Raw genomic sequence first — 26,036 nt, forward strand, 5'->3', positions numbered from 1 at the left:
TATACCACTGTTGCTATGAAGCTTGTCCCACTGTTACTATGACATTTCTATCACTGTTGCTATGAAGCTTGTACCACTGTTGCTATGACGCTTGTACCACTGTTGCTATGATGCTTGTACCACTGTTGTTATGACGCTTGTACCACTGTTGCTATGAAGCTTGTACCACTGTTGTTATGACACTTATACCACTGTTGCTATGAAGCTTGTCCCACTGTTACTATGACATTTCTATCACTGTTGCTATGAAGCTTGTACCACTGTTGCTATGACGCTTGTACCACTGTTGCTATGATGCTTGTACCACTGTTGTTATGACGCTTGTACCACTGTTGCTATGAAGCTTGTACCACTGTTGTTATGACACTTATACCACTGTTGCTATGAAGCTTGTCCCACTGTTACTATGACATTTCTATCACTGTTGCGTTGAAGCTTGTACCACTGTTGCTATGAAGCTGGAATTCCTTACTTTTGAAAGTGACGCTACAGTTTATTGACTAATTTCCAAAAGATAATGTTATACGCTGAATGGTGTAATAAAATGGCTGCTGTCCAGCGTGACATTTCCCCTTCTTCTTGTCGGATAGATTCTCACAGACAGGAGTTGTAAACCGTCATAAGAGAAAGCGACAGTGAAAATTAGGTCATGTGTCAGAAAGAACAGGGGAGACCTGCAAAACAAGCTCATCAATGTGACAGCGCGACACTCCACAACCATCGCAGGCGGGTGTCACCGCCATACCCTGTCCATGAACTTCCAGCCAGATAGTGACGTCACCATGCTTCATGGAGGCGCTGTGTAAGCTGCTGTGACCTGTGGAGAGCGTGACCACAATTGTTACATCGGGCCTAGTGAGCGTGCGGCACTCAGTCCTGTAGTAAATAAGATGTCAGGTGACATGTAAAGGGATGGATGGGCCATGAAGTAATGACATTACTGGGGGGGGAGGTGGGTTACACTGCTCAAATCACATAAGCCTGGGGGCTAAACATGGTCTACAGGGGGGAATCGCATGCGACTTGTGAAGTACGAGATGGTCATGCAATAGCCCTTCTCAGCCAAGCTGCGTGACCACAAACACGGGGGCAAGTTACTGTTCTGTGAATATTTTACAGCTGCAATTTCACTGTAAAAAATAGTCAAATTGCAGAAAAATTGTGTGCACCAGCGACCAGCAATCTGTCTGCAAGGAACTTTTTGTGACAGTTCGTGCACTTTGGACGCCCTCTGTCCCCCACCCCTTTGTCCCCATCAGAGCCCTCTATACCCCTCCAGTTCCCTCTTTCCTCTTCTATTTCCCTCTCCAGAACCTTTCTCCTACACATCTCACTATCACCCCCCTTCAAACACGTTTCCCTGCCCTCCAGACCTCTCTGTTCTCCTCTGTTACCCCTTTCCAAACACCTACACAGCCCCTATGTTGTCCACCAGACAACTCTTTAACCTTTCAGACTCCACTGCCCTCCAGATCCCACTGTACTCCTCCAGACCTCGCTGGCCTACACTAAACTCCTCTGTTCTTCTCTAAACTTCTCTGTACTCCTCCACCAGACTCCTCTGTCCTCCTCCAGATCTCTCCTTCGCTCTCTAGATCTCACTGTTCTACTACATACTTCTACGTCCTCCTGCATCCCCTTCTAGACCTCTCTGTCCTCTTGTAGACCCTTCTGCCCCACAGTCCCCAATGTCCTACTCCAGACCCCTCTGTCCTCTACCAGACTCCTCTGAACTCCTCCCACCCTTCTTCCCCTCCAGATTCCATTGGCCTACTCCAGACCTCTCTGTCTTCCTCCAGACCCCTCTCCCCTCCAGAACCCTCTATCCTCTACCATACTACTCTGCCCTACTACACACCCCTCTATACTCTTCCAGTCTCTCCTTCCCTCTCCAGCTACGTCTGTACCTTCTAAACCTCTCTGTCTTCCACCAGGCTTCTCTGTCCTCCGTCAGACTCCTCTGTCCTCTACTAGACTCCTTTGTCTTCCCCCAGACACATCTGTCCTCCTCCAGAACCCTCTGTCTTCCTCCAGACCACACTATCCTCCCCATACTTCTCCTTCCCCATCCAGACCCACTGTCCTGCAGACTACTCTGTCCTCCTCCAGACCCCTTCTTCCCCCTCCAGACCACTCTGCCTTCCACCAGGCTCCTCTGTCCTCTACTAGACTCCTTTGTCTTCCCCCAGACACATCTGTCCTCCTCCAGAACCCTCTGTCTTCCTACAGACCACACTATCCTCCCCATACCTCTGCTTCCCCATCCAGACCCCACTGTCCTCCAGACTCCTCTGTCCTCCTCCAGAACCCTTCTCCCCCCTTTAGACCACTCTGTTTTCCACCAGGCTCCTCTGTCCTCTACTAGACAGACTCCTTTGTCTTCCTCCAGAAACAACTATCCTCCTCCAAACCCCTCTGTCGTCCTCCAGACCACTCTGTCCTCCCCATACCTCTCGTTCCCCATCCAGACCCACTGTCCTCCAGACTCCTATGTCCTCTTCCAGACCCCTTCTTCCCCCTCCAGACCACTTTGTCATCCCCCATACCTCTACTTCCTCATCCAGGCCCTACGGTCCTCCTTTAGACTCCTCTGTCCTCCTCCATACCCCCCATACCTCTACTTCCTCATCCAGGCCCTACGGTCCTCCTTTAGACTCCTCTGTCCTCCTCCATACCCCCCATACCTATACTTCCTCATCCAGGCCCTACGGTCCTCCTTTAGACTCCTCTGTCCTCCTCCATACCTCTACTTCCTCATCCAGGCCCCACGGTCCTGCTCCAGATACGTCCGTTCTCCTCCATGCCCCTCCAGACATCACTATCCTCCTCCAGACTTCACTATCCTCCTCCAGACTTCACTATCCTCCTCCAGACTCCTCTGTCCTCCTCCAGATGTCTTCACAACACAAAGATTGTAATGTCACATAGTCAATGATTTGCGCTGCAAACAAGTCACATGTGACATTGCCGAAAAGTTTTGTGCGACCGGAGACAAAATATCCTACAGGTTTGGAGGTTTGCTGACAGATGTGGTGAGTTGTAATTGTATACTGTGATTTGGCAGTGAGTCGCCTGTGAATTAAAGGGTTTGTCCAGCGATGCTCCCTTCCCCACTGGTAGGTAACGTGTGTGTGCTGCCTGACCATCGTCCATGTGTCCGGTCAGCTATGTGGAGGCCTGACATAATCCCGGATGGGAAAGCATGCCCGGGCAAACATCCCCTTTAAGGCTTGTGACACTCATTGGACACCCAGGAGCTGCTTCACTATTACGTCTGCACCTGTTACAGGAGTAAAAATGGTTCTAATGGCGATTTTCTTTTTGCGCCTTATTTATCATTTCTTTGCTCTTTTTATGTGAAGTCACTTTTTGTGCAGCGTTATGGCCGCATTCTCATTATCCAGGTGATTCACAGTCTGTGAATTTTCGAACCATTGCACAATTTGTAGAGGATCCAAGAAGTATCATTTCTCCTTGCAGAGAGTGACATGATAAGCATGTCGAGGTGAGGAGACTTAAAGGGAACCTGTCACCCCGAAAATCGCGGGTGAGGTAATCCCACCGGCATCAGGGGCTTATCTGCAGCATTCTGTAATGCTGTAGATAAGCCCCCAATGTTACCTGAAAAAGGAGAAAAAGACGTTATATTATACTTACCCAGGGGCGGTCCCGCTGCTGGTCAGGTCGGATGGGCGTCTCCGGTCCGCTGCGGCGCCTCCCATCTTCATTACAAGACGTTCTCTTCTGATCTTCAGCCACGGCTCCGGCGCAGGCGTACTTTGCTCTGCCCTGTTGAAGGCAGACAATGTACTGCAGTGCGCAGGCGCCGGGCCTCTGACCTTTCCAGGCGCCTGCGCACTGCAGTACTTTCAAGACTGCAGGGCGCCTATGCATCACTATTAGAGTTGAGGGTGTAAAGACCCCTGTTGCCGCCATCTTGGTACTCCAGTGAAGCTCAGTCACCGGCTGAGCTTCATAGGGGACCATGATTTCCACTATATACTGCAATCCCAGAGCCACAACTCTTAGGTTATGTGCACACGTTGTGGATTAGGCTTAGGAATTTCTGGTGCGGATTCTGCCTCTCCTGGCAGAAAACGCACCTGCGGTTCCGGAGCGTTTTTTGTGCGGTTTTCTTGCGGATTTGCTGCGGTTTTTACCCCTGCGGTTTTCTATAATGGAATGGGTACAAAAACGCTGCAGATTCACAAAAAATAAGTGACATGCTACTTCTTTTAAACCGCAGCGTTTTCGCAGCGGATTTTCCGCAAAGTGTGCACAGCATTTTTTTTTCTCATTGATTTACATTGTACTGTAAATCAATTGCGGATCTGCAGCGTTTCTGCACCTCAAAAAACGCTGCGGATCCGCAGAGAATCCGCAACGTGTGCACATAGCCTCATTTTTCTGTCCACATAGACATATGAGGGCTTGTTCTTTGCGGAACGAGCTGTACTTTTGAATGACACCATTCACTTTACCACATAGAGTGCTAAAATTTAGGAAACATAAATTCTAAGTGCGGTGAAATCGTGAAACCCCCCCAATTCTGACACTATTTTGGGGACTTGTTTTTACGGTGTACATTTTGTGGTACAAATGACCCTGCAGTATGATTCTGCTCAACAACGTGATTACGGCGATACCAAACATGTCCATGTTTCTTATTATTTTAGTTTGGTAAACGTTTCCGAGAAGCGTAACATTTTTATTTTCGGCAGATGGGGCTGTGTGGTGATGACTTCTTTTTAGACAATGTTTTTATTGGTACCACTTTGGGATAGATGTGAAGTTTTGATCGCTTGACCCCTCCGTACACCAGCTTCCGACATGCACCGTACATTTATGGGCGATGTCGTGAAGGTGTTAAAACTATACACTTATCACCGTAAAGACCTGCAGAATCATGTTATCAGTCCTTAAGGGGTTAACCAATTGCATAATTTTGCTGCACAACAGATGCAAAAAAAAAAATAAAGCTTCTCGGTCAAATTTGTGAAAAGTGGGTGTGGCTAGTCATGAGGGGCGTGACCTGACAAATAAATCATCATTATTTCTGCCACTGGTGCGCGACAGTATCTGCAGCCAAGATTTGCCACATTGGGGGCTTCACTACTGGGGGCGTGAGGACAGATTGGGGGATAATAGACGCATTGTTACCTGGGCCTCTTCTCTTCTAATCAGCATTACACCCACGTGGGGCTCACTCAGCTGTCAATCAAACTTGCACACTCCCGGTCCAAAAGAGACCCGCCTACACTGCCGGATCCCATGGAAACCATACTAGCCAATAGGAATGCAGCATTAATGATTGACAGCTATCTCCAGCCTATGTCCTGCAGGAGAAAGGCGGGATAAATGAAGGAAAAAAAATGATGGAGTGGGAGCGAAGTAACGGTTTCTAAATGATTGACGGCACTGATAGCCAATCACAGCGGAGATATGGGGCGGAGGAGAGACAGAGCTGGCCAATAGAGTAGGTGGTGAGGTTTGAAAGGCTCCTCCTAGTGTCTGTGGGCGTTCCCGGTGAGGTGACGGGCTGGTGGCTACCGGGAGGCGCAGAGACAGAGAGGGAGCCCAGGAGCCGCCGGTAAGAGGGGGATGGTGGCTGGGGCGGGTTCTCGTCTGGAGATTTTCATGATAATGGTAATATTAGCTTATTATAATGATATTACCCCACCGGGGGGATTAGTGAGCCGCCCCCCATACTCAGCCGGGCTGTGCTGTATGTAACCCCCCATAGTGCAGCCGGCTGCAGAGTATGGGGAATTCCTAGTAATTGTCCTGAGTGGAGGCTTCTGCCACTGGTGACCACCCAGTGCCCAGGTGATGCCCCCATACCACATCAGTGTAGCCTCCTAATGGCCCAAGGGTGAGGGGTGCCCACACTAATACTGCTCCAATGTGCCCCATGTGTAGGTGATGCCCCCCAGTAATACTGCTCCAATGTGCCCCCTCTGTGGGTGATGCCTCCCAGTAATACTGCTCCAATGTGCCCCCTCTGTGGGTGATGCCCCCTAATAATACTGCTCCATTGTGCCCCATGAGTGGGTGGTGCCCCCCAGTAATACTGCTCCATTGTGCCTAATGTGTGGGTGATGCCCCCCAGTAATACTGCTCCATTGTGCCCCCTCTGGGTGATGCCCCCTAATAATACTGCTCCATTGTGCCCCATGAGTGGGTGATGCCCCCCAGTAATACTGCTCCATTGTGCCTAATGTGTGGGTGTTGCCCCCCAGTAATACTGCTCCATTGTGCCCCCTCTGTGGGTGATGCCCCCTAATAATACTGCTCCATTGTGCCCCATGAGTGGGTGGTGCCCCCCAGTAATACTGCTCCATTGTGCCTAATGTGTGGGTGATGCCCCCTGTAATATTGCTCCTTTGTGCCCCCTCTGTGGGTGATGCCCCCCAGTAATACTGCTCCATTGTGCCCCCTCTGTGGGTGATGCCCCCCAGTAATACTGCTCCATTGTGCCTAATGTGTAGTTGATGCCACCCAGTAATACTGCTCCAATGTGCCCCCTCTGTGGGTGATGCCCCCCAGTAATACTGTTCCATTGTGCCTAATGTGTGGGTGATGCCCCCCAGTAATACTGCTCCATTGAGCCCAATGTGTGGGTGATGCCCCCTGTAATACTGCTCCATTGAGCTTAATGTGTGGGTGATGCCCCCCAGTAATACTGCTCCATTGAGCCCAAAGTGTGGGTGATGCCCCCAGTAATACTGCTCCATTGTGCCCAGTGTATGAGTGGTGCCCCCCAGTAATACTGCTCCATTGAGCCTAATGTGTGGGTGATGGCCCCCGCTAAATACTGCTCCATTGTACCCAATGTGTGGGTGATGCCCCCCCAGTAATACTGCTCCATTGTGCCCTATGTGTGAGTAAATAGTCCTTTGGTTGAGTAACATCATTGCCTTTACCCAGGCTTGCCCGCCCCTTCTATAATATAATATACCTCAATACTGCATATAAAAGTGATACCATTTATCATTTGCTCCATACCCAGGTTATGCCCTTAAGCTAATAGTTTCCCATACCCAGGCTGTGCCCCTTCTCTATTATCTCATTCCCAGGCTTTGCCCTTTCTCTACTATCTCATACCCAGGCTGTGCCCCTTCTCTACTATCTCATACCCAGGCTGTGCCACTTTTCCAGTATTTCATACCCAGGCTGTGTCCCTTCTCTACTATCTCACACCCAGGCTGTGCCCCTTTTCCGGTATCTCATACCCAGGTGGTGCCCCTTTTCCCGTATCTCATACCCAGGCGGTGCCCCTTTTCCCGTATCTCATACCCAGGCGGTGACCCTTTTCCCGTATCTCAAACCCAGGCGGTGCCCCTTTTCCCATATCTCATACCCAGGCGCCCCTTTTCCCATATCTCATACCCAGGCGGTGCCCCTTTTCCCGTATCTCATACCCAGGCGGGGTGCCCCTTTTCCTGTTCAAATCCCACCAAGGACAACATCTGCAAGGAGTTTGTATGTTCTCCACGTGTTTGCGTGGGTTTCCTCTGGGTACTCCGGTTTCCTCCCACATTCCAAAGACATACTGATAGGGAATTTAGATTGTGAGCCCCATCGGGGACAGCGATAATGTGTGCAAAACTGTAAAGCGCTGCGGAGTATGTTAGCGCTATATAAAAATAAAGATGGTTATGCTCAGGCATTGCCCCTTTTCCCGTGTCTCATGCCCAGGCGGTGCCCCTTTTCCGGTGTCTCATGTCCAGGTGCTGCCCCTTTTCCGGTATCTCATGCCCAGGCGCTGCCCCTTTTCCGGTATCTCATGCCCAGGCGCTGCCCCTTTTCCGGTATCTCATACCCAGGCGCTACCCCTTTTCCGGTATCTCATACCCAGGCGCCCCTTTTCCAGTATCTCATACCCAGGCGCTGCCCCTTTTCCGGTATCTCGTATCCAGGCGGTGCCCCTTTTCCGGTATCCCATACCCAGGCTGTGCCTCATACCCAGGTTATGGGCTCTTTTCTAATACACCCCCCCCCCCTCCCCCCCGTCTTAACCACTGAACCCCTTGAAGAGCTCTGGATCAGCCACTTGTTAAGGAGCTGCCCCAACCTCTAGGATTCCCAAATTCTAGGGTGTGAGCATTAGCACCCAAATACACAAACATTTTTGGTATGATGCCTCTCCTTCCCCAATAAGTATTTGACACCAAGCTGTAACAAATGATTGTTTCCAAGTTGTTGCTTTTCTCTGCCAGTGCCAGGATGTGTGCCCTGCACCAATCCCCAAGTATTCCCCTTGGATAACTGTGGGATCTAATACCTGTACGTGATCCCCTTCTTCCTCGTACCCTCAAGAATTCCTTTAGGCGTCCCCCTCTCCTTTTTTGAATGACAATGGTCTCCACCTGGATTTGATCCCTAAATGAAGGTTTCTTGGTAGATGAGTGGGCTAGCTATGTCTGCAGGGACAAGGTGTTTATGGCTCTGCCAGGGAAGATGCCATGCTGCCCGCCGGTCCTTTCCCATTCATTCAGGGATCGTGGAGGCGGCCATGTTTTTCCTCGCTGCAGCAGAGGAAGGGTTAACCAATTGGCCATATGGGTTACTCCTGCCTTGCTGGTTGCCTTCAAGGGCAGCTTGATCTTTCTCTCCCCCTCCCTCAGTCTGGTGCCCATGTGTCTCAGGCCTGCCCGCACACTGTTGTCTGCTTGTGGCACACACGTCGGGCAGAGGGTGCCATCTCCTTCTTCTGGCTGAGGGCATGTCTTATCTGGCTGCCTGTCCTGCTGCAGAACATCTCGCTCCACATCAGGGGCACCACCCAGGTCTTGCTTTTGAGCTGTTTTCAGCTTGACCTTGTTTAGGGGGGAGGGGATGGCAAGAAAGGGGTTAAGTTGGAGGAACAAGTGTGGAGAACAGTTACCCTGTGCTGGGTGGGCGGCTGCTCAGATCTCTTACTGCAGCAGCTCCAGGGGAACAAAGAGCCTGTCTACATCATGACTTGCAGCTTCCATGCGCTCAGTCAGTCCTCCTCTGCTCTGTCTAGCCCCCTCCTCTGTGCCCCCTCCAGCACCAGCCTGCCCACCTCCTAGAGGAACCTACCACTATCTCTCCAGCCCCCTCGTGTACCCGTTCTGCCCCCAAAATCTGCCGCCGCCTGTCACCCCCTGCATTAGTCTGCACAGCCGTACTCTTCCCATTCACCTTCGGGTCTGGGGGGCCGTTGTTAGGCGCATTAACCTGACTGTCTGTATCCGGATTATTAGGTAGCGGGTATTACGCCCGCGTTATCGTAACGTCGCCCTGCCTGTAATCTTCCCAACCTTATAATCAAGGATTGAATTCTTCTTCTAAGAATTTATTTTTCTTTAAATTTTTCTCATATTTCAAGGCAGGGGGCCGAGGGCTGATTAGTCTCACGCTTCTCGTACCCACTATGAGATGCCAGCGCTCCTGATCTTTTTTTTAAAACTGCATTTTACTGGGGGTATTGACAGGACATGAGGTGGTGGTATTACTAGCGGGGGGGGGGGGGGGGGGGGGATTACGTGCCAATATTAACAAGGTGTAGGGCATTTGTAAACTGGCATTTTTGAAAAGGCGGCATGTAGCTTTTACTAGTGGAATGGTGATATTTGAGAATATGGCTTTACTGGTTTGAATGGGCCCATGCTGCAGTACCATTGCATAGTGAGTGTCTGGAAAACGACTCCAGTTCTGCCTCATCTTCATTCTCTCCCCCCCTATATGCGGCGCGAGCCCCCACGCGGCCTCCCCTATATGCGGCGCGAGCCCCCACGCGGCCTCCCCTATATGCGGCGCGAGCCCCCACGCGGCCTCCCCTATATGCGGCGCGAGCCCCCACGCGGCCTCCCCTATATGCGGCCTCCCCTATATGCGGCGCGAGCCCCCACGCGGCCTCCCCTATATGCGGCGCGAGCCCCCACGCGGCTTCCCCTATATGCGGCGCGAGCCCCCACGCGGCTTTCCCTATATGCGGCACGTGCCCCCACGCGCCGTCCCCTATATGCTATGTTAGGTAATGCAGGCTTGGTTTTTGGTTTTCTGATGTTTTCAGCCAATTAATCAATTGCGACTTTTGGAAAACTTTTGCACCAATGTACCCCAGTACTCCCGCAGAGTGATATTATGTATGCCTAAAATTTTGAATCTTTTTGGCAGAACATCACACCTTTTATTGCAAGGTTAAAGACAAATATGAAGAGCATTTTTTATTTTTTTTTTACATTTTGCACAAAATTCATAAACCGCCTATGTTTCAAATATTTCGGTGCAAAAAAAATTAAATGCATAACACGGCAAAAAAATGACTTTAAATAATCCATCAAATGACAAACCGTGGCACAGTATGTTAGCAGGTTTGAGTTGGAAGTATTAGGGACATCCTGGTTTGAGCACGTTATCACCTATCCCGTAGGTGATATTTGTTGGATCACTGTTTTTTTGCGACACCCTGCTGCTGTAATTTAAGACCTATCACTTGACCCAAAATATTAAATACTGGTACCTCATAAAATATGAGATTCCAGATTCTGCAGCTATGTTTCTTTTTGCACTGCGTTGTTTCCTTTCAAAGATATTCACATTTGTCGCTTTGGGAGTGCAGTATGTGAAATCTCTACTTGCCATCCAACTGGACGTTTTTCCCAGAACTCGATGGAAAGGACTTTGAGGCGTCTTGCTTATTTTTATCCACAATTTATGCAGCATGGTTGTAGAGCATGCCATAAAGAAGGTCAGGATAGTTCTGGTCCAGTAAAATATTGTTGAGATTTTGAGGAAGACCAGGTACCAACATCACATGCTAGGTAAATGCACTGCCAACTAGTTGAAGGGAATCTGTCACCCCCGGGACATATATGACCTATTAATCTGGGCATACAGGTAATGGAAATGTTACACTAGTTTTACCTGTATGCCGTGGGTTTCCGAGGCCATAACTGACATACATGGGAGGGGGGGGGGGTAGTATTACAATGAGAACAGCAGGCAGGGATACAGCACCGCACGCCCATGAGCCCGGAAGATATCATTAGCATAAAGACAGAATATGACATTTCTCAGCATCAGGACCATTATTATGAGGCATACAGGTAGGACCAGTGTAACATTTCCTAACATTTCCATTACCTGTATGCCCATATTAATAGGTCATATATACGTCCCAGGGAGTGATGTATGCGCTTTGACTAGTTGGCAGTGCATTCACCCATCATGTGAACTTGGTACCTTGTCTTCTTCAAAATCTCAACACACAAATATTTTTCTGGACCAGAACGATCCTGACCTTCTTTGTGGCATGCTCTACAACCGTGCTGCATAAATTGGGGATAAAAGTAAGCTATACACGCCTGGGGGTGACAGATTCCCTTTAACCGCCCCTTTTAGAGAAGCTTCTCTGTTTTTGACCTGAGTGATCAGCTGTGATCTATGGGGAATCCTTGAAGTACATGTTCGGTTTCCCTGCAGTGCCACCACAGGAGAGGAGGAAGGCATTACCACTGAACTTTTTGGTAACAGTATAAAAGGTTCTGTCGCCTTTTTTCCTAGTTTAACCCCTTACTGACCTGGACGCATTTTTTTTTTAAATCTGACTAGTGTCACTTTATGTGGTATTAACTCTAGAACGCTTCAACAAATCCCAGTGATTTTGTTTTTTTTTCGTGACACATTATACTTTATGATAATGGTAAATTTAGGTAAATGTTTTGTGTTTATTTACAAAAAGTATCAGAAATTTGAGAAAAATGTTAAACTAGCAACCTTTTGGGAGGTTTAAGAATGCAGCAGTAATTTTTCATATTTTCAAGGAAATGTAACAATGTATTTTTTGAGGGACCTATCCTGGTATGAAGTGACTTTGGGGGTCCTACATATTGGGAAACCCCCAAAAGTGATGACATTTTAACAGCAGCGCCCCTCGCCATATTAAAAACTTTGGTCTGGTGATTTTCAGGAATCAATGCAGTGACATGATAGGAAGGAAAAATAAAAAAAATTGCGGCAGCGAGTTGACCAGTTACCATGTTTTGGACTTTCAGTGGGCAAGTATGGGCTCAGTGGTTGTCAATGCTAAATTTTGGGTGGGTATATTTATTCGGAGAAGCGTCGGGGGAGGGTACGAAGATGCGATCTGCGGAGTTCAGTGAGATGATGTTATGGTTCTGTTGTGGATTGGATGACACACACTGATAGGCTTCCTGGAGTTTAACAAGGGTCGAGCTGTGCCAGGAAAGAAGCAACAGGTGAAGTCATTAGTCACCCAGCTCTGTAATAATGGGAAGGCTATATCCAGTCTGATTACCAAGTACATCCCCTACTGTGAGACAGCAAAATCCAGACACTAGTAGGATGTCTCCTGGGAAGTGGTAAAACCTGGCATGTATTGCTTGGGAAGTGCTAGTTTGTATGCAATCCCTATCACGGGCAATAGTAGTGTCCTCATTCCTAAATCACATACTAAATATTGGTCTTCTGTTTTGTTTGTCCCTCCCACACAGAAAGAAGAATACAACTATAATACTAATACGATGTACAAGAGTATAACTACTGTATGGAGCATCTTATGGGGTCATAATCAACATTTGTACAGCATTATATGGGGCATATTTTGTATGGAGCATCTTATGGAGCCCATCATGAACTGTATGGAGCATTATATGGGGCTTCTGATTCAATATGGATATTCAAAAACACTTAACCTACTGATGTCTCAATCAATTTTACTTTTATTGGTATATATTTTTATTTTTGTCATTTACTGGTAGCTGCTGCATTTCCCACCCTAGGCTTATACTCGAGTCATTAAGTTTCCCATTTTTTTGTGGCAAAATTAGGGTACTCGACTTATTCTAGGGTCGGCTTATACTCGAGTATATAGGGTACTATAATACTGCCCTTATGTACAAGAATATAACTACTATAATACTGCATCTATGTACAAGAATATAACTACTATAATACTGCCCCTATGTACAAGAATATAACTACTATAATACTGCTCCCTGTGTACAAGAATATAACTACTATAATACTGCCCTATATGTACAAGAATATACTACTATAATACTGCCACTATGTACAAGAATATAACTACTATAATACTGCCACTATGTACAAGAATATAACTACTATAATACTGCCACTATGTATAAGAATATAACTACTATAATACTGCCACTATGTACAAGAATATAACTACTATAATACTGCCACTATGTAGAAGAATATAACTACTATAATACTGCCCCTATGTACAAGAATATAACTACTATAATACTGCCCCTATGTACAAGAATATGATATTATAATACTGCCCCTATGCAAAAGAATATAACTACTATAATACTGCCCCTATGTACAAGAATATAACTACTATAATACTGCCCCTATGTACAAGAATATGATATTATAATACTGCCCCTATGTACAAGAATATAACTACTATAATACTGCCCCTATGCACAAGATTATAACTACTATAAAACTGCCCCTATATACAAGAATATAACTACTATAATACTGCTCCTATATACAAGAATATACCGTATATACTCGAGTATATGCCGAGATTTTCAGCCCAAATTTTTGGGCTGAAAGTGCCCCTCTCGGCTTATACTCGAGTCATGATCGGCGGTGGGGTCGGCGGGTGAGGGGGACAGAGGGCTGAGGCATACTCACCTAGTCCTGGCGCTCCCCCTGCCTGTCCCACGGTCTTCGGTGCCGCAGCTCTTCCCCTGTTCAGCGGTCACGTGAGACCGCTCATTAAAGTTATGAATATGGACTCCACTCCCATAGGGGTGGAGCCGCATATTCATTACTCTAATGAGCGGTGACCGCTGACAGAGGAAGAGGCTGCGGCACCCGGAGACCATCTGTCCGAGATAAGGAGCCAGGGACACGCCGGGAGCAGGTAAGTATGTCATAGTCACTTGTCCACTTTCCACCCGCCGGGCGCCGCTCCGTCTTCCGCGTCCTCTTGCTCTGACTGTTCAGGTCAGAGGGCGCGATGACGTACTAGTGTGCGCGCCGCCCTCTGCCTGAACAGTCAGTGCGGAGAGACGCCGAGATGGGACGCTGAGGAGCTGCGGGCAGCAAGAGAGGTGAGTATGGCATTTTTTTTTTAATTGCAGCAGCATTCTATATTGCACAAATTTATATGGAGCATCTATGGGGCCATAATAAACGGTGCAGAGCATTATATATTGCACAGATTTATATGGAGCATCTATGGGGCCATAATGAACGGTGCAGAGCATTATATATGGCACATCTTTATGTGGAGCATCTATGGGGCCATAATGAACAGTATGGAGCATTATATATGGCACAGCTTTATATGGAGCATCTATGGGGCCATAATGAACGGTATGGAGCAATATATATGGCACAGCTTTATATGGAGCATCTATGGGGCCATAATGAACGGTGCAGAGCATTATATGTGGCACAGCTTTATATGGAGCATCTATGGGGCCATAATGAACGGTATGGAGCATCTATTTTTATTTTTGAAATTCACCGGTAGCTGCTGCATTTTCCACCCTAGGCTTATACTCGAGTCAATAAGTTTTCCCAGTTTTTTGTGGCAAAATTAGGGGGGTCGGCTTATACTCAGGTCGGCTTATACTCGAGTATATACGGGTAACTACTATAATACTGCCTCTATGTATAAGAATATAACTACTATAAAACTGCCCCTATATACAAGAATATAACTACTATAATACTGTTCCCTGTGTACAAGATAATAGACAGGTTACATCTACATATAGTAGGGTATCTTCCGATTATTTTGGTATCATAACAATTTGGTGGAAAAGAAATGATCACATTTCAAAGTCTGAATTTCCGGTGACCATGTATTGTTAGTTACAATAATTTGTGATTGCTTTTATTTTTTCTGGACTACAACATTTTACTTACTGTTGGTGAACGAGTAGTCTGCATGACTTGGTAATTCTAAGCCTATCATGTGTGATACTGTCTGCTGATCCAGTGTATCTAAGCTTAACTGATAAGTCTGGTTTGTGTCTTCTCTCCACAGGTGATTCCTAGAGACTCCTAGTCATGATGTCTCAGAGAGTGGGGCAGGATGACCCCGAGCGATACCTCTTTGTGGACCGCGATGTGGTCTACAATCCAGCCACCCAGGCTGACTGGACAGCCAAGAAGCTAGTGTGGGTTCCGTCGGAACGGCATGGGTTCGAGGCAGCCAGCATCAAAGAGGAGAAGGGTGATGAGGTAGTGGTGGAGCTAGCGGAGAATGGCAAGAAGGCCATGGTAAACAAAGACGACATCCAGAAGATGAACCCCCCGAAGTTCTCCAAGGTGGAAGACATGGCGGAGCTGACGTGCCTCAACGAGGCCTCCGTCCTGCACAACCTAAAGGACAGATATTACTCTGGACTCATCTATGTAAGTCCGAACTTTCTCTTTTTGTGACTGATAATACTTTTTTCTGAGTTTAGGAAATGGTTGTTTTTTATGTAAATTAATCCTAATAGTCCTGGCTTCACCATCAGTTTAAAGGGCTAGTCTGTGCCATAAGTGTCTGGTGCTATTCCTATCTCGATCGGGGCAGTTTCACAGTTTTTATATTTTTTTATTTGTAACATATATTAGCTAAATCCCTCTGCAGCCACAACTTCCTCCCGAGGATTTTCGGAAACGTGTTTTTTTGTTTTATTTTGTCTCTAGCCTCAAATTAAGCCAAATATTTACCATCAGGGTCATGTCTGGGGGCTGTCGGACACCGGCTGCTGTGGAGCTGCAGACTTGGTGCACTGACTGCCTTATATTTCCTGGGTCACTTGGACCTGATGGGTCCTCCAATTGCTATTGGAGCCAAGTTCTCATCTGCAATCACATAAACAACCTTGTCGTCCGCCCAGGCCTGGACTTGGAGCGGCTGTCAGCATCGAGCTTTTTCCATATAGAGGATTAGTCATTATTCCTTAGTGGAGTTTGCCGTCATCATCAGCAGAACCCAACAGGGCACTTTGTAATCAATACCCACACATTAATATTTATATGTTGGAGGACGCTTGTCTTAAAGAGGCAGACTGTGATATCCTTTTCTTGAGCTTTTGATGATGTCATATAGTGACATCACGTGTCTTCCAAAATAAATTGGACTTTTTTATGTTTTTTTTAAGAAGTGCCCTAGAATGGTCTTTACCTCATTGAGACCTGGATATATGGTACTGTCCGTTTTTGAGGAGCTTCAAAATCCATTCCTCATTGGTTTCTGCTGATGAGGTCTTAAATGGATCCAGGCATTATAACAATTTTTTTTTTTTATTCTCTGCTCCCTTTATAATGTGACATAAAAAGCCATATGTGTACCATTAAATGGCTTCCCAAAGAGCACATGGGGCAAGAAACACAATCATTCTCATTTCCGGCAGGGAGCGATCACATGGCTTTTTGGCAGGGAGCGATCATATGACTTTTTTTGGCAGGGAGTGATCACATGACTTTTTTTGGCAGGGAGCGATCACATGACTTTTTTTTTTGGCAGGGAGCGATTACATGACTTTTTTTGGCAGGGAGCGATCACATGACTTTTTTTGGCAGGGAGCGATCACATGACTTTTTTTGGCAGGGAGCGATCACATGACTTTACATTTTACCCTAGACATGATGAGCGGTGGTTTTAGTGATAGTGATTTCAATAATGTACACAACTAGCCAATACTCCTTTTTGATATAATGGATAAAACTAAATCTTTAATATACTTAAAACCATGAAACACAACCACAGACATAACACAACAGACAACCGTGCTTTCTAGGTATATCCCTATCAAGAAACCTGGAAGGTTATATTAACTAAACAATGATCTATCGGTTGACTTATCATTAATATGACCTTCAAATTTTCCTTTTAAGGTACCGTCACATTAAGCGACGCCGCAGCGATATAGACAATGATGCCGATCGCTGCAGCGTCGCTGTTTAGTCATTGTGTGGTCGCTGGAGAGCTGTCACACAGACAGCTCTCCAGCGACCAACGATGCTGAAGTCCCCGGGTAACCAGGGTAAACATCGGGTTACTAAGCGCAGGGCCGCGCTTAGTAACCCGATGTTTACCCTGGTTACCATTGTAAATGTAAAAAAAAAAAAAAAAAACACTACATGCTTACATTCCGGTGTCTGTCGCGTCCCCCGGCGTCAGCTTCCCTGCACTGTGTAAGCGCCGGCCGTAAAGCAGAGCGGTGACGTCACCGCTGTGCTCTGCTTTACGGCCGGCCGGCGCTGACACAGTGCAGGGAAGCTGACGCCGGGGGACGCGACAGACACCGGAATGTAAGTATGTAGTGGTTTTTTTTTTTTTTTTACATTTACAATGGTAACCAGGATAAATATCGGGTTACTAAGCACGGCCCTATATTCTGTATGCTATATTGGCTGATCGGTCATTAACTATGGTTTTCAACATTATGCCATATTAAGGTAACATTGTGATATATCATTCCTGACAAATTTATTTCTTTAGCTACCCATAGGGAATCCAAGGGATAGCCGATGTGGAGTGGGGGCGCCATATCCGCTGTACAGTAGGGTGCCAACCCCCACAGTTAGGCAGGGTTCAAAGCAATAGGTAGCAGTATAGCAAGGTATTATTTTGTTCACTTGAGCACCAATTTTTACACTATTTTTTTGCACTTTGCATGTCCGTGTCTCTCACCCTATTAACAATTTTTTAGCCTTATAATTGGCAAATCAATAGCCAATAATGGCTTTAGTCTACCTCTATCTAATTTTTTTTCCGTTGAATAACTGACAGCCCAATTGTGACACATATCTAGGGCAGCAACAGGAGATTTAGGGTCAGCCGACGTCGAGCGGGAGCGCCAATCTCGATTGTGTGTAGGGTGCCAACCTCCGCTGTTAGGTAGTGGGTATAAAGGGTTTCTTGATTGGGATATACCTAGAGAGCACAGTTGTCTGTTGTGTTATGTCTGTGGTTGTGTTTCATGGTTTTAAGTATATTAATTAAAGATTTAGTTTTATCCATTATATCAAAAAGGAGTATTGGCTAGTTGTGTACATTTTTGAGTTCCTTGGGCCTTTAGACAGTATAAGTTTTTGTTTTTTTGTGATAGTGATTTCAAGGAACGTTTTAGTGGAACAAGCTTCAGCTGTGGGCACTGTACAGCGGACAACTTTTGTTAGTGACCCATCCTCTTTACATGAGAGAGCCTGTTATATGGTTTTTAAGAGGTTCTCTGCTTTGTATAACGAAATCTTTATAATCGACTAGTAAACAGACCGCTTTAATAAATGTCTCCTTATTGGGACCGCCAACGATCAATTGTGTTTTAACATGACAATAAGTGTTCCATTTCCCTACAGTGCCCCCACAGGGAAAATTAAAGTATTACACTGTTCATATTCACATCAATGTGTTGTCTATGTAACATATGACAGGTCCCCCGGAGAGGAACGCTCTTTATAACTGCTCTTCGCTCTGGACAAAAGATGGGATATTTACCTGATTATCCCATATTCACTGCTGGAATATACAAAGTTTTTTCTAAACTTTAGATGTCCACATCTCCCTATTTTGGATTTCTAGTAATGCCCCATGCATTATTGAGCCGGTCTCCTTTTTTTCCATGTACTTCTAATTGATACGTCTCTTCCATATCCTCCTCCATTACGTCTCCCTCCCTGTATCCATGTTACGGATGTATGGCAAGCTTTCTGTGGGCAAGACATAGCAAGGACTGGGCCAAGGAATGGCCGTGGTCTGCCTGAGAATGCACTGTGTCAGAGGTAAGGAATGGAAGCAATCAGGGCATAGGAATGGCGAGCTTTTGCCAGGAGATAAGCCGCCAGGCGGAGACGCTGACCGCTATGGAAAGCAGACGTCTGTCACTTTTCCGTTTCAGACTGCGTCTGGATGAATCCATCATGGAGAGCGCTTATCTACAGCAGTAAGATAAGTGGCATCTCGTGGAGGGGCAGCATCAACCTCGAAAATAACAGTTGGCCGTTTTCATCTATGGATCACCTTTTGCTCTCATTTCGAGGGCATCTCCATTTAGAGTATGTTTACACATGGATGTATTTAGCATACATGGTTTGTAAATTGGGTGTAAGGTCCTTTTTTGGGTTCTGATTCTCAGAGCCATGATGCTTTGTAGCTGGTGCTGCCTTCAGTTAGTTTCTAGGCCAGTGTTTTATGGGAAGGTACTGGCTAGTCTAGTCAAATCCCAGATCATCTCATAAAGGGTTAAGGTACCTTCACACTAAGCGAGGTCGCTAGCGAGATCGCTGCTGAGTCACAAGTTTTGTGAACCAACAGCGACCTCAGTAGCGATCTCGCTATGTTTGACATGTAGCAGCGACCAGGCCCCTGCTGTGAGATCGCTGGTCGTGTCGGAATGGCCTGGACCTTTTTTTGATCGTTGAGGTCCCGCTGGGTAGCACACATTGCTGTGTTTGACACCTTACCAACGACCTCGTTGACGACTCAGACACCGACACATAGGCGTGCATTTGCGTTGCCTTTTCCGCACCCCTCCACTCCGATTGGTGGTCGCTACTGCGTTCTGATTGGCGGTCATGCCTTCAACAGAAGGCGACATAGTAGCGCTTCCATCCTAGGTGTCAGAAGAACCGTTGAAGAATAGATAAATCGAAGAGGAGTCGCAGGCCGGAGAACTCTACAACGATCTACAAACCACCACGCGGTCAGGAACAAAGGACGGAAGGGCTATTGTGTCGCCTCATAAGGCAAGGCCGCCACCAATCAGAACGCAGTAGCGACCACCAATCGGAACTGAATGGTCGCGGAAAAGGCAACGCAAATGCACGCCTGTGTGACTACAACGTCACACAGGACGTCCCTCATCGAGGTTTGAATCGTCATAATAGCTGCCATGTGACAGGGTCACAACGACCAACGACATCGTTGTACAGGTCGCTACAGGTCGCCGCATCGCTGCTGCGTCGTTGGGAAGATCTCACTGTTTGACATCTCACCAGCGACCACATAGCGACGCAGCAACGATCCCTGATAGGTCGTATCGTTGTCGGGATCGCTTTAGCGTCGCTAAGTGTGACGGGGTCTTTACTCTAATATTTAAATTGATCAATTGATCACTGAGGATCTGGCTTCAGTCATTGCAGCTATCATGGAAAATCTACAGTGGCCACTACTGGAGAAATTTAGCATTGCATCCTGCTATTGAAATACACTGGCAAGCTAGATCCACAATAGAAGGGGGTTGGGTGCAGCTGAAGTCAGTATTGGCTAAGGGGTTTTCCTATGAGACAGCCCCTCTAAGGTTTTGGCAAAATCTTTTTTTTTTTTTTTTAAGTTTTAGAAATTTCTTGGCTGTGACCACAGCGTTGAATAAAATACCAGATTTTGTGAGGTTTTTTAAATTCCTTCTTCTGACTTCCTTTGACTTGTTTTGAAGGCTTTTTTTCTTTGAATTCCGGGGGAAACCAAAAACATCCTCCCAGATTGTTCGTCTTGAAATCAAGGATCTGGTGTGTGAGGAAGCACTCTTTCCTGTAGGTCTGGAGAAAAGGCGCTTTTTTTTTTTGTCTTTCAGATCTTTTCATGTTAGCCATTTATATACCTCTAGTAAAACTATTTATCCCCCTTTTTTCTATTAAGTTATCTAGTTTAGAATAACTGATCAGCATGTGTAGTTAGCAACATCCCCCACAGAGAAAAGTTTGGAATGATGAACCCTTCTCAGTGGGGGAACCACAGTGTAAATTTTTGGTTTTCCTTTAGCACTCCCGCTGGGCATTAAAAGTATCACAGCCTCAAGTCCTCCGGTGCCAGGTGAATCCCAATTTAGGGCTTAATTAGCCAATCCTGACAGCATATAGAAAGGGTTTATGTTCAGCTCTAAAAGGCATATTAATATAACACATGCAGTTTTATATATGACAGCAGCACCCACCCCCTCTTCCTTTTGTTTGTATTACGTTTTGCAATTTTGGCAACTGCATTTGGCTCTTCTAATCATATAAAAGTTGGACTGTAGATAAGCAGCTTCTCCAAGAAGGAAAAAAGTGGAAAAAGTGTTGCAATACTTAAATATGCAGCATGCTAAATTAATAAAAAAAAGAACTTAAAGGGGTTGTCCTTCGGTAAAAATATATGATTACCTACCCTTAGGGTCATTGGGGTCTCGACTCTTGGGATTGGGTTTGATTGGCAGAATTGCTCCATTGATTCCTTATGGAGCTGCGCTCAGCTTTTTTCGACAGCCCTATAGAAAATTAATAGAGCGACCGCTTAACATCTACTTGCTGCCCTAATGCCCCAACCCTGTATTACTCAATTTTTAAAGGGAATATTTTTGGGGGGCAACTAATTGATAAATAATTTTCTAGATACAGGTTGGCTCTTGTCACATCCAGAGCTGGTTTTATAACTTTGTTAGCTATTTGGAATTGTTGGTGGGGGTCACAGTATGATTCCCTGATTCCCCAGAATTCTTAAAGCCGCTTTCGATGTAACTGGAGTGTAAAATATTCATGTAAGTGCTTTTTATGCAATTTCTTAACTCCTCTACCCAAAAGAGTAAGTAGAGAATTGCAGGTTCTTGTCTTAGCCCACAGTGACCATAGTCCATCCCTATACTTATACTGCGGGGTACGGCTGGACGTCCTCTGCACACAACCACAGTCCTTCCCTTTTTAGCCACAGATATGTCAGGGTGAGGTTCGGCACTTCCTGCTTGCAGAGATTTGAGAATTTTATGCCTGTCGTTGTGTGATAAGAAGACACAGTGACTCGTGTCGAGGAGAGAAGCCACACTTATGTATCACTGTCACCAGTTGCGGAACAATAGTGGGGTCTCCCACAACCCCCTCTAACACCTATATGCCTCCATTTCTGCCCTGATTTACGTTGTCACAACTTATAAATGTGATGCTGGCTGAGGATCACTTTATAGAGGACCCACGGTCACCGTGACTTTGAGGATCCGTTGGCCAAACCTCCTTTAAGCTGCCTTGGACATAATGTCTGAGGAGGTCCGGGTGACTGGGCATATAAAGAGCCTTAGCCTTCTGTCGGCACCAAAGCGTAGAGGCCCCTCTTTATTCAACAGTCTGTGGAACACCCCCAGGGTGCCCCATTGTGGCGGCAGGATCGGGTTTCTGTGGCTGGACAGTGAAATAATAGGAATGAGAACGGATTTGAACGTCGTGGTGGCAGGGGGTGCCCCGTCGTGGGGCAGATAATGGGAAAAGGCCTGAGTAGTTCCTTTTTCTGTATTTTTTTTTTTGTGAGGTTGGCCTGTAAGCATAAGGTACCGTCACGCATAACGATATCGTTAACGATATCGTTGCTTTTTGTGACGTAGCAACGATATCGTTAACGAAATCGTTGTGTGACAGCGACCAATGATCAGGCCCCTGCTGGGAGATCGTTGGTCGCTGGGGAAAGTCCAGGACTTTATTTAGTCGCTGGATCACCAGCTGACATCGCTGAATCGGCGTGTGTGACGCCGATTCAGCGATGTCTTCACTGGAAACCAGGGTAAACATCGGGTTACTAAGCGCAGGGCCGCGCTTAGTAACCCGATGTTTACCCTGGTTACCATTGTAAATGCAAAAAAAACAAACTGTACATACTCACATTCTGGTGTCTGGTCATGTCCCTCGCCTTCAGCTTCCCGCACTGACTGTGAGCGCCATCGGGGTGAATCGTTCCCTGGGGTTTGGTTTTTTTGGGTCATATTCTCATCATAGACAGTAAAAGGCCAAAGATTTATAGTGGATTCTCTGCTCCATCATTTTGCCGTCTGCCGTAGTTGCACTGCCTCCATTAATATCCCAGTCTGTGTCATTGGTCTAATCCCAATGATCGTCTTTGTTCCAGGCGGGATTCCAGCTCTGAAGCACATAGTAAATCTTCCACAGCTCGGTACTAGCACACGGGTTGAAGTACCAATCCAGTATTCCCAATCTGGTGGTGGGCTTCGGTGGGCGAGAGCCGTGTGGTATGTATGTGTGTGTCCTTGGCTCAGGGCCAGGGTACGACACATTCCAGCATTCCTTGCTGATATACGGCTTCCCTCCGCTGCTCCGAACATTCCTGATTCAATATGTGTTTATTTCCCTTACTGCAGAAACCATTCATCACCGTGGATCGGGGACATTCCGATGATTGATTCCCATATAAAGGGCCAGTCCCCCACTAACCTAGTCCTATAACGGCCGACCACGTGTATACATACTCCATAAAGTATCGCCATCTGCATCAAGATCCACATATATACAAAAGTATTTAGAATTGAGAGTCCTCAGTGGTTGATACCTTTTAATGACTAACTGAAAAGATGGTAACAAATTGCAAGCTTTCGAGACGACTCGGGTCTCTTCATCAGGCACAGACTGATTCAAATTCTGAAGTTATACTGGCTAACACGGTACCAAGATATTTATCTTTCCTGTGTCACATATATACAAAGACTTTCATGGCATAGTCTTGGATTTTCCTTTAAAAAACCTTTAAAAAACAAAACCCAGGATAAAAGAAGCATTGCTTTCCTATTCCTACAGCAATGACGTCACATCCATCATTGCGCTGATCGGCTGGGGCGGTCTCGTAACCAGTAGGGTGTGATGTCATTGCTGGAGCAGGGCAGGCGGGAACCACTGGAGAGGCGGCTGATCAAACACAAATATATATATATTATATATATTTAATAATTACACATTGGACAACCCCTTTAATTGCCACCTGGATGTAGATAGTGATGTGGCTAGGATCTGCATCTATATACGTTTCCTGTCACTTCACACATTGGATCTGATGTCATATCTTGCTGGTTTTCACATTTGTGATATGCATTAAAGTGACACTATTTGGTGTTACTTTACTATTCTGGTAGGTTTCCTTTAAATGTAGGGGTTTGTTTTTTTGTCGTTTCTTACTTCCTTTCCTCTGATCCCATATGTGTGCCTCTGAGACCCCCACAGGTAAACTTCCTTTTGTGAAGCACAGACATCCTGAATAGTGACTTCAAAAAATGCCTCCTGTCCCTTTAAGAATCGGGGTGACCAGCAGTGGTGTTCCTGCGGGGCCGGGGCAGCACCGCAGCTACTTCGGAGCAATGGCAACACATACAGCCGCTCAGTCACTGGGATCTCTGCTGTCAGCAAATGGGAAGTCTTGTATCAGATCTCACTTCTGATGGGTAGAAATGGCCGGACAAGCCTCATTACTGGTCCCGTCAGGTCCTGCCCTCCTTTAAACGGGCAGTTTTGGACCTTCGTCTTCAATGATCGGACTCAGTCCCTTGATTGGTTCTTGACGTTTTTCCAAAAAGGAGAGTTCCTCTCTCTCTGTTAATTCTAAGAATTGTGTTTGGTGCCAATACCAACAAACCTAGCAATATAGGGTGTTCGGGGGGGCCGGTATGTTAAACAGCAGGGCTGACAGTCTTCAGAGGGCTTCCTGAATGTAATCTCCGCAGCTCAATGCTTCTGTGCTGGAATGTCAGGAAACACAAAGACTGCGCGGCGGCGGGTGCACAAAAAGAGGAGCCCACTCGGCGGCGGCTGCAGAAAATGTGGAGCCCACTCGGCTGGTGCCACCCCTTTTCTTAAAGGGGGTCAGCAGAATGAACATTTAAAGCCCCATTTGTGTGAAAAGTTGTCAAACCCAAATCTGTGCCTGACAAGGGGGTGGTTCTTATTTGGCGCTGTGTGGATGTGGCATTATGGCGATAAGGAGCCATTTAAAACTCCGCCGCAGTCATGGGAGCCAAACGTACTTGGGTGGGATCTCAATCCAGTGTTACATGCATTGACCGTACAATATCAAAGCTTAACCATTGAAGTATAATGTAGTGTTATAACTTTTCATTAGCCGTCTTTTCAGTTTTTCAACACTTCTGCTTGCAGTCAGTGAATGGGGAACGTTCTTCTTTACATTCCTGACAGTTAGCTTTTAGAGGACTGTACACACTAGGGATAATTCAGTCTGTGGATGTAAATGTTGCATTCAGTGACAGTAAGTGGAGATCTTGAAATGGAGAAATTGAAATTCATTGGTAAAGAGGATCCCTTTAAGCATCTGCTGTGGATCTTTATAGGCTGGGTGTCCTGCTGCTTTTCGTGATCCTCTCCATCCCCCTCCCCACATTTGAGACTATATTTAGTCGCTGCGCACCTGGCCGTGCCCACTACCCTTTTCTGTCCCCTCTCCCGTCTCTTCCACACGTGTGCCCATATACAATGGCCCTTCCTGCACACCTGGCCACACATCCTCCCCCATTGTGATGGGGCAGCAGGCTCTGCTACATCAGGCTCTGCTACATCGCAGACGCAAACACATGTTTTCACTTTTGGTAACCCGTGGTTTATAAAGCAGGAATTCCTCTGTAATTATCCCCCTCCTGATGCCCAGTCTCCTGAAGACGACTCGTTACTCAGGGCACTAACGAGGGACAAATTAAATTAGTCATAAAACAGCGCCATTCCACTTTCCTGGAAATTACGGCACGGCGGCCGGCCACTGTAGGGGGAAGCCGCTCTGCTGTCCATCCCCACAGACAAAATGGAGGTCCGGGCTAAGAAACAATAGTCTGGTTTTGTGGTTGTCATGGCTCGAATATAAAGTCCGGCCTTCTGCTCCATATCATAAACAATGGATTGCTAATATTGCACTTATTGCAGTTGTGTGAACAAGGCCTTATGGGAGATTGAAGATTAGGGCTTGTGATGAGTGGGTATCACCGTGGTAACTGAGCCATTTCTGGCCGCTGGTAGTTATTGACATGGTAATTAAAACAGTTACTGGTCACTGATCGTTATCACCATGACAACTCCCTCGTAGCGTGCGTAGTTATCACCATGGAAACTGAGGCCTAGTTGGTGGCTTGTAGTTATCAGCCTGGTTGATATGTAGCCAGAGGTAGCTGGTCACTGAGTCTTTGCAGCGTGCTGTTGATTATCTCCATGGTAACTGAGCTAGTTGCTGGTAGCTATATCCATGGTAACAAAATGTTGGCTAGTTATCACCGTGGTAACTGAGTCTTTGGTCACTGTTAGTTATCACC

At 46.5% G+C, this 26,036-nt stretch overlaps 1 protein-coding gene across 3 annotated transcripts in view; it reads left to right on the forward strand.

The window, feature by feature from the left end:
* The first annotated feature begins 5,461 nt into the window (after positions 1-5,461).
* The window catches only part of MYH10 (myosin heavy chain 10), a 97,083-nt gene continuing 76,508 nt past the window's right edge, over positions 5,462-26,036 (forward strand). For all 3 annotated transcript variants that reach the window (XM_069750654.1, XM_069750655.1, XM_069750656.1), the window contains exons 1-2: positions 5,462-5,590; positions 15,032-15,402. In XM_069750654.1, the coding sequence (XP_069606755.1) occupies positions 15,055-15,402 (348 nt within the window). In that variant the 5' untranslated portion in view covers positions 5,462-5,590; positions 15,032-15,054. The remainder of the gene's footprint in view (positions 5,591-15,031; positions 15,403-26,036) is intronic.

The sequence above is a fragment of the Ranitomeya imitator genome, chromosome 2 (genome assembly GCF_032444005.1).
Source record: "Ranitomeya imitator isolate aRanImi1 chromosome 2, aRanImi1.pri, whole genome shotgun sequence".
NCBI classification, from domain to species: domain Eukaryota; kingdom Metazoa; phylum Chordata; class Amphibia; order Anura; family Dendrobatidae; genus Ranitomeya; species Ranitomeya imitator.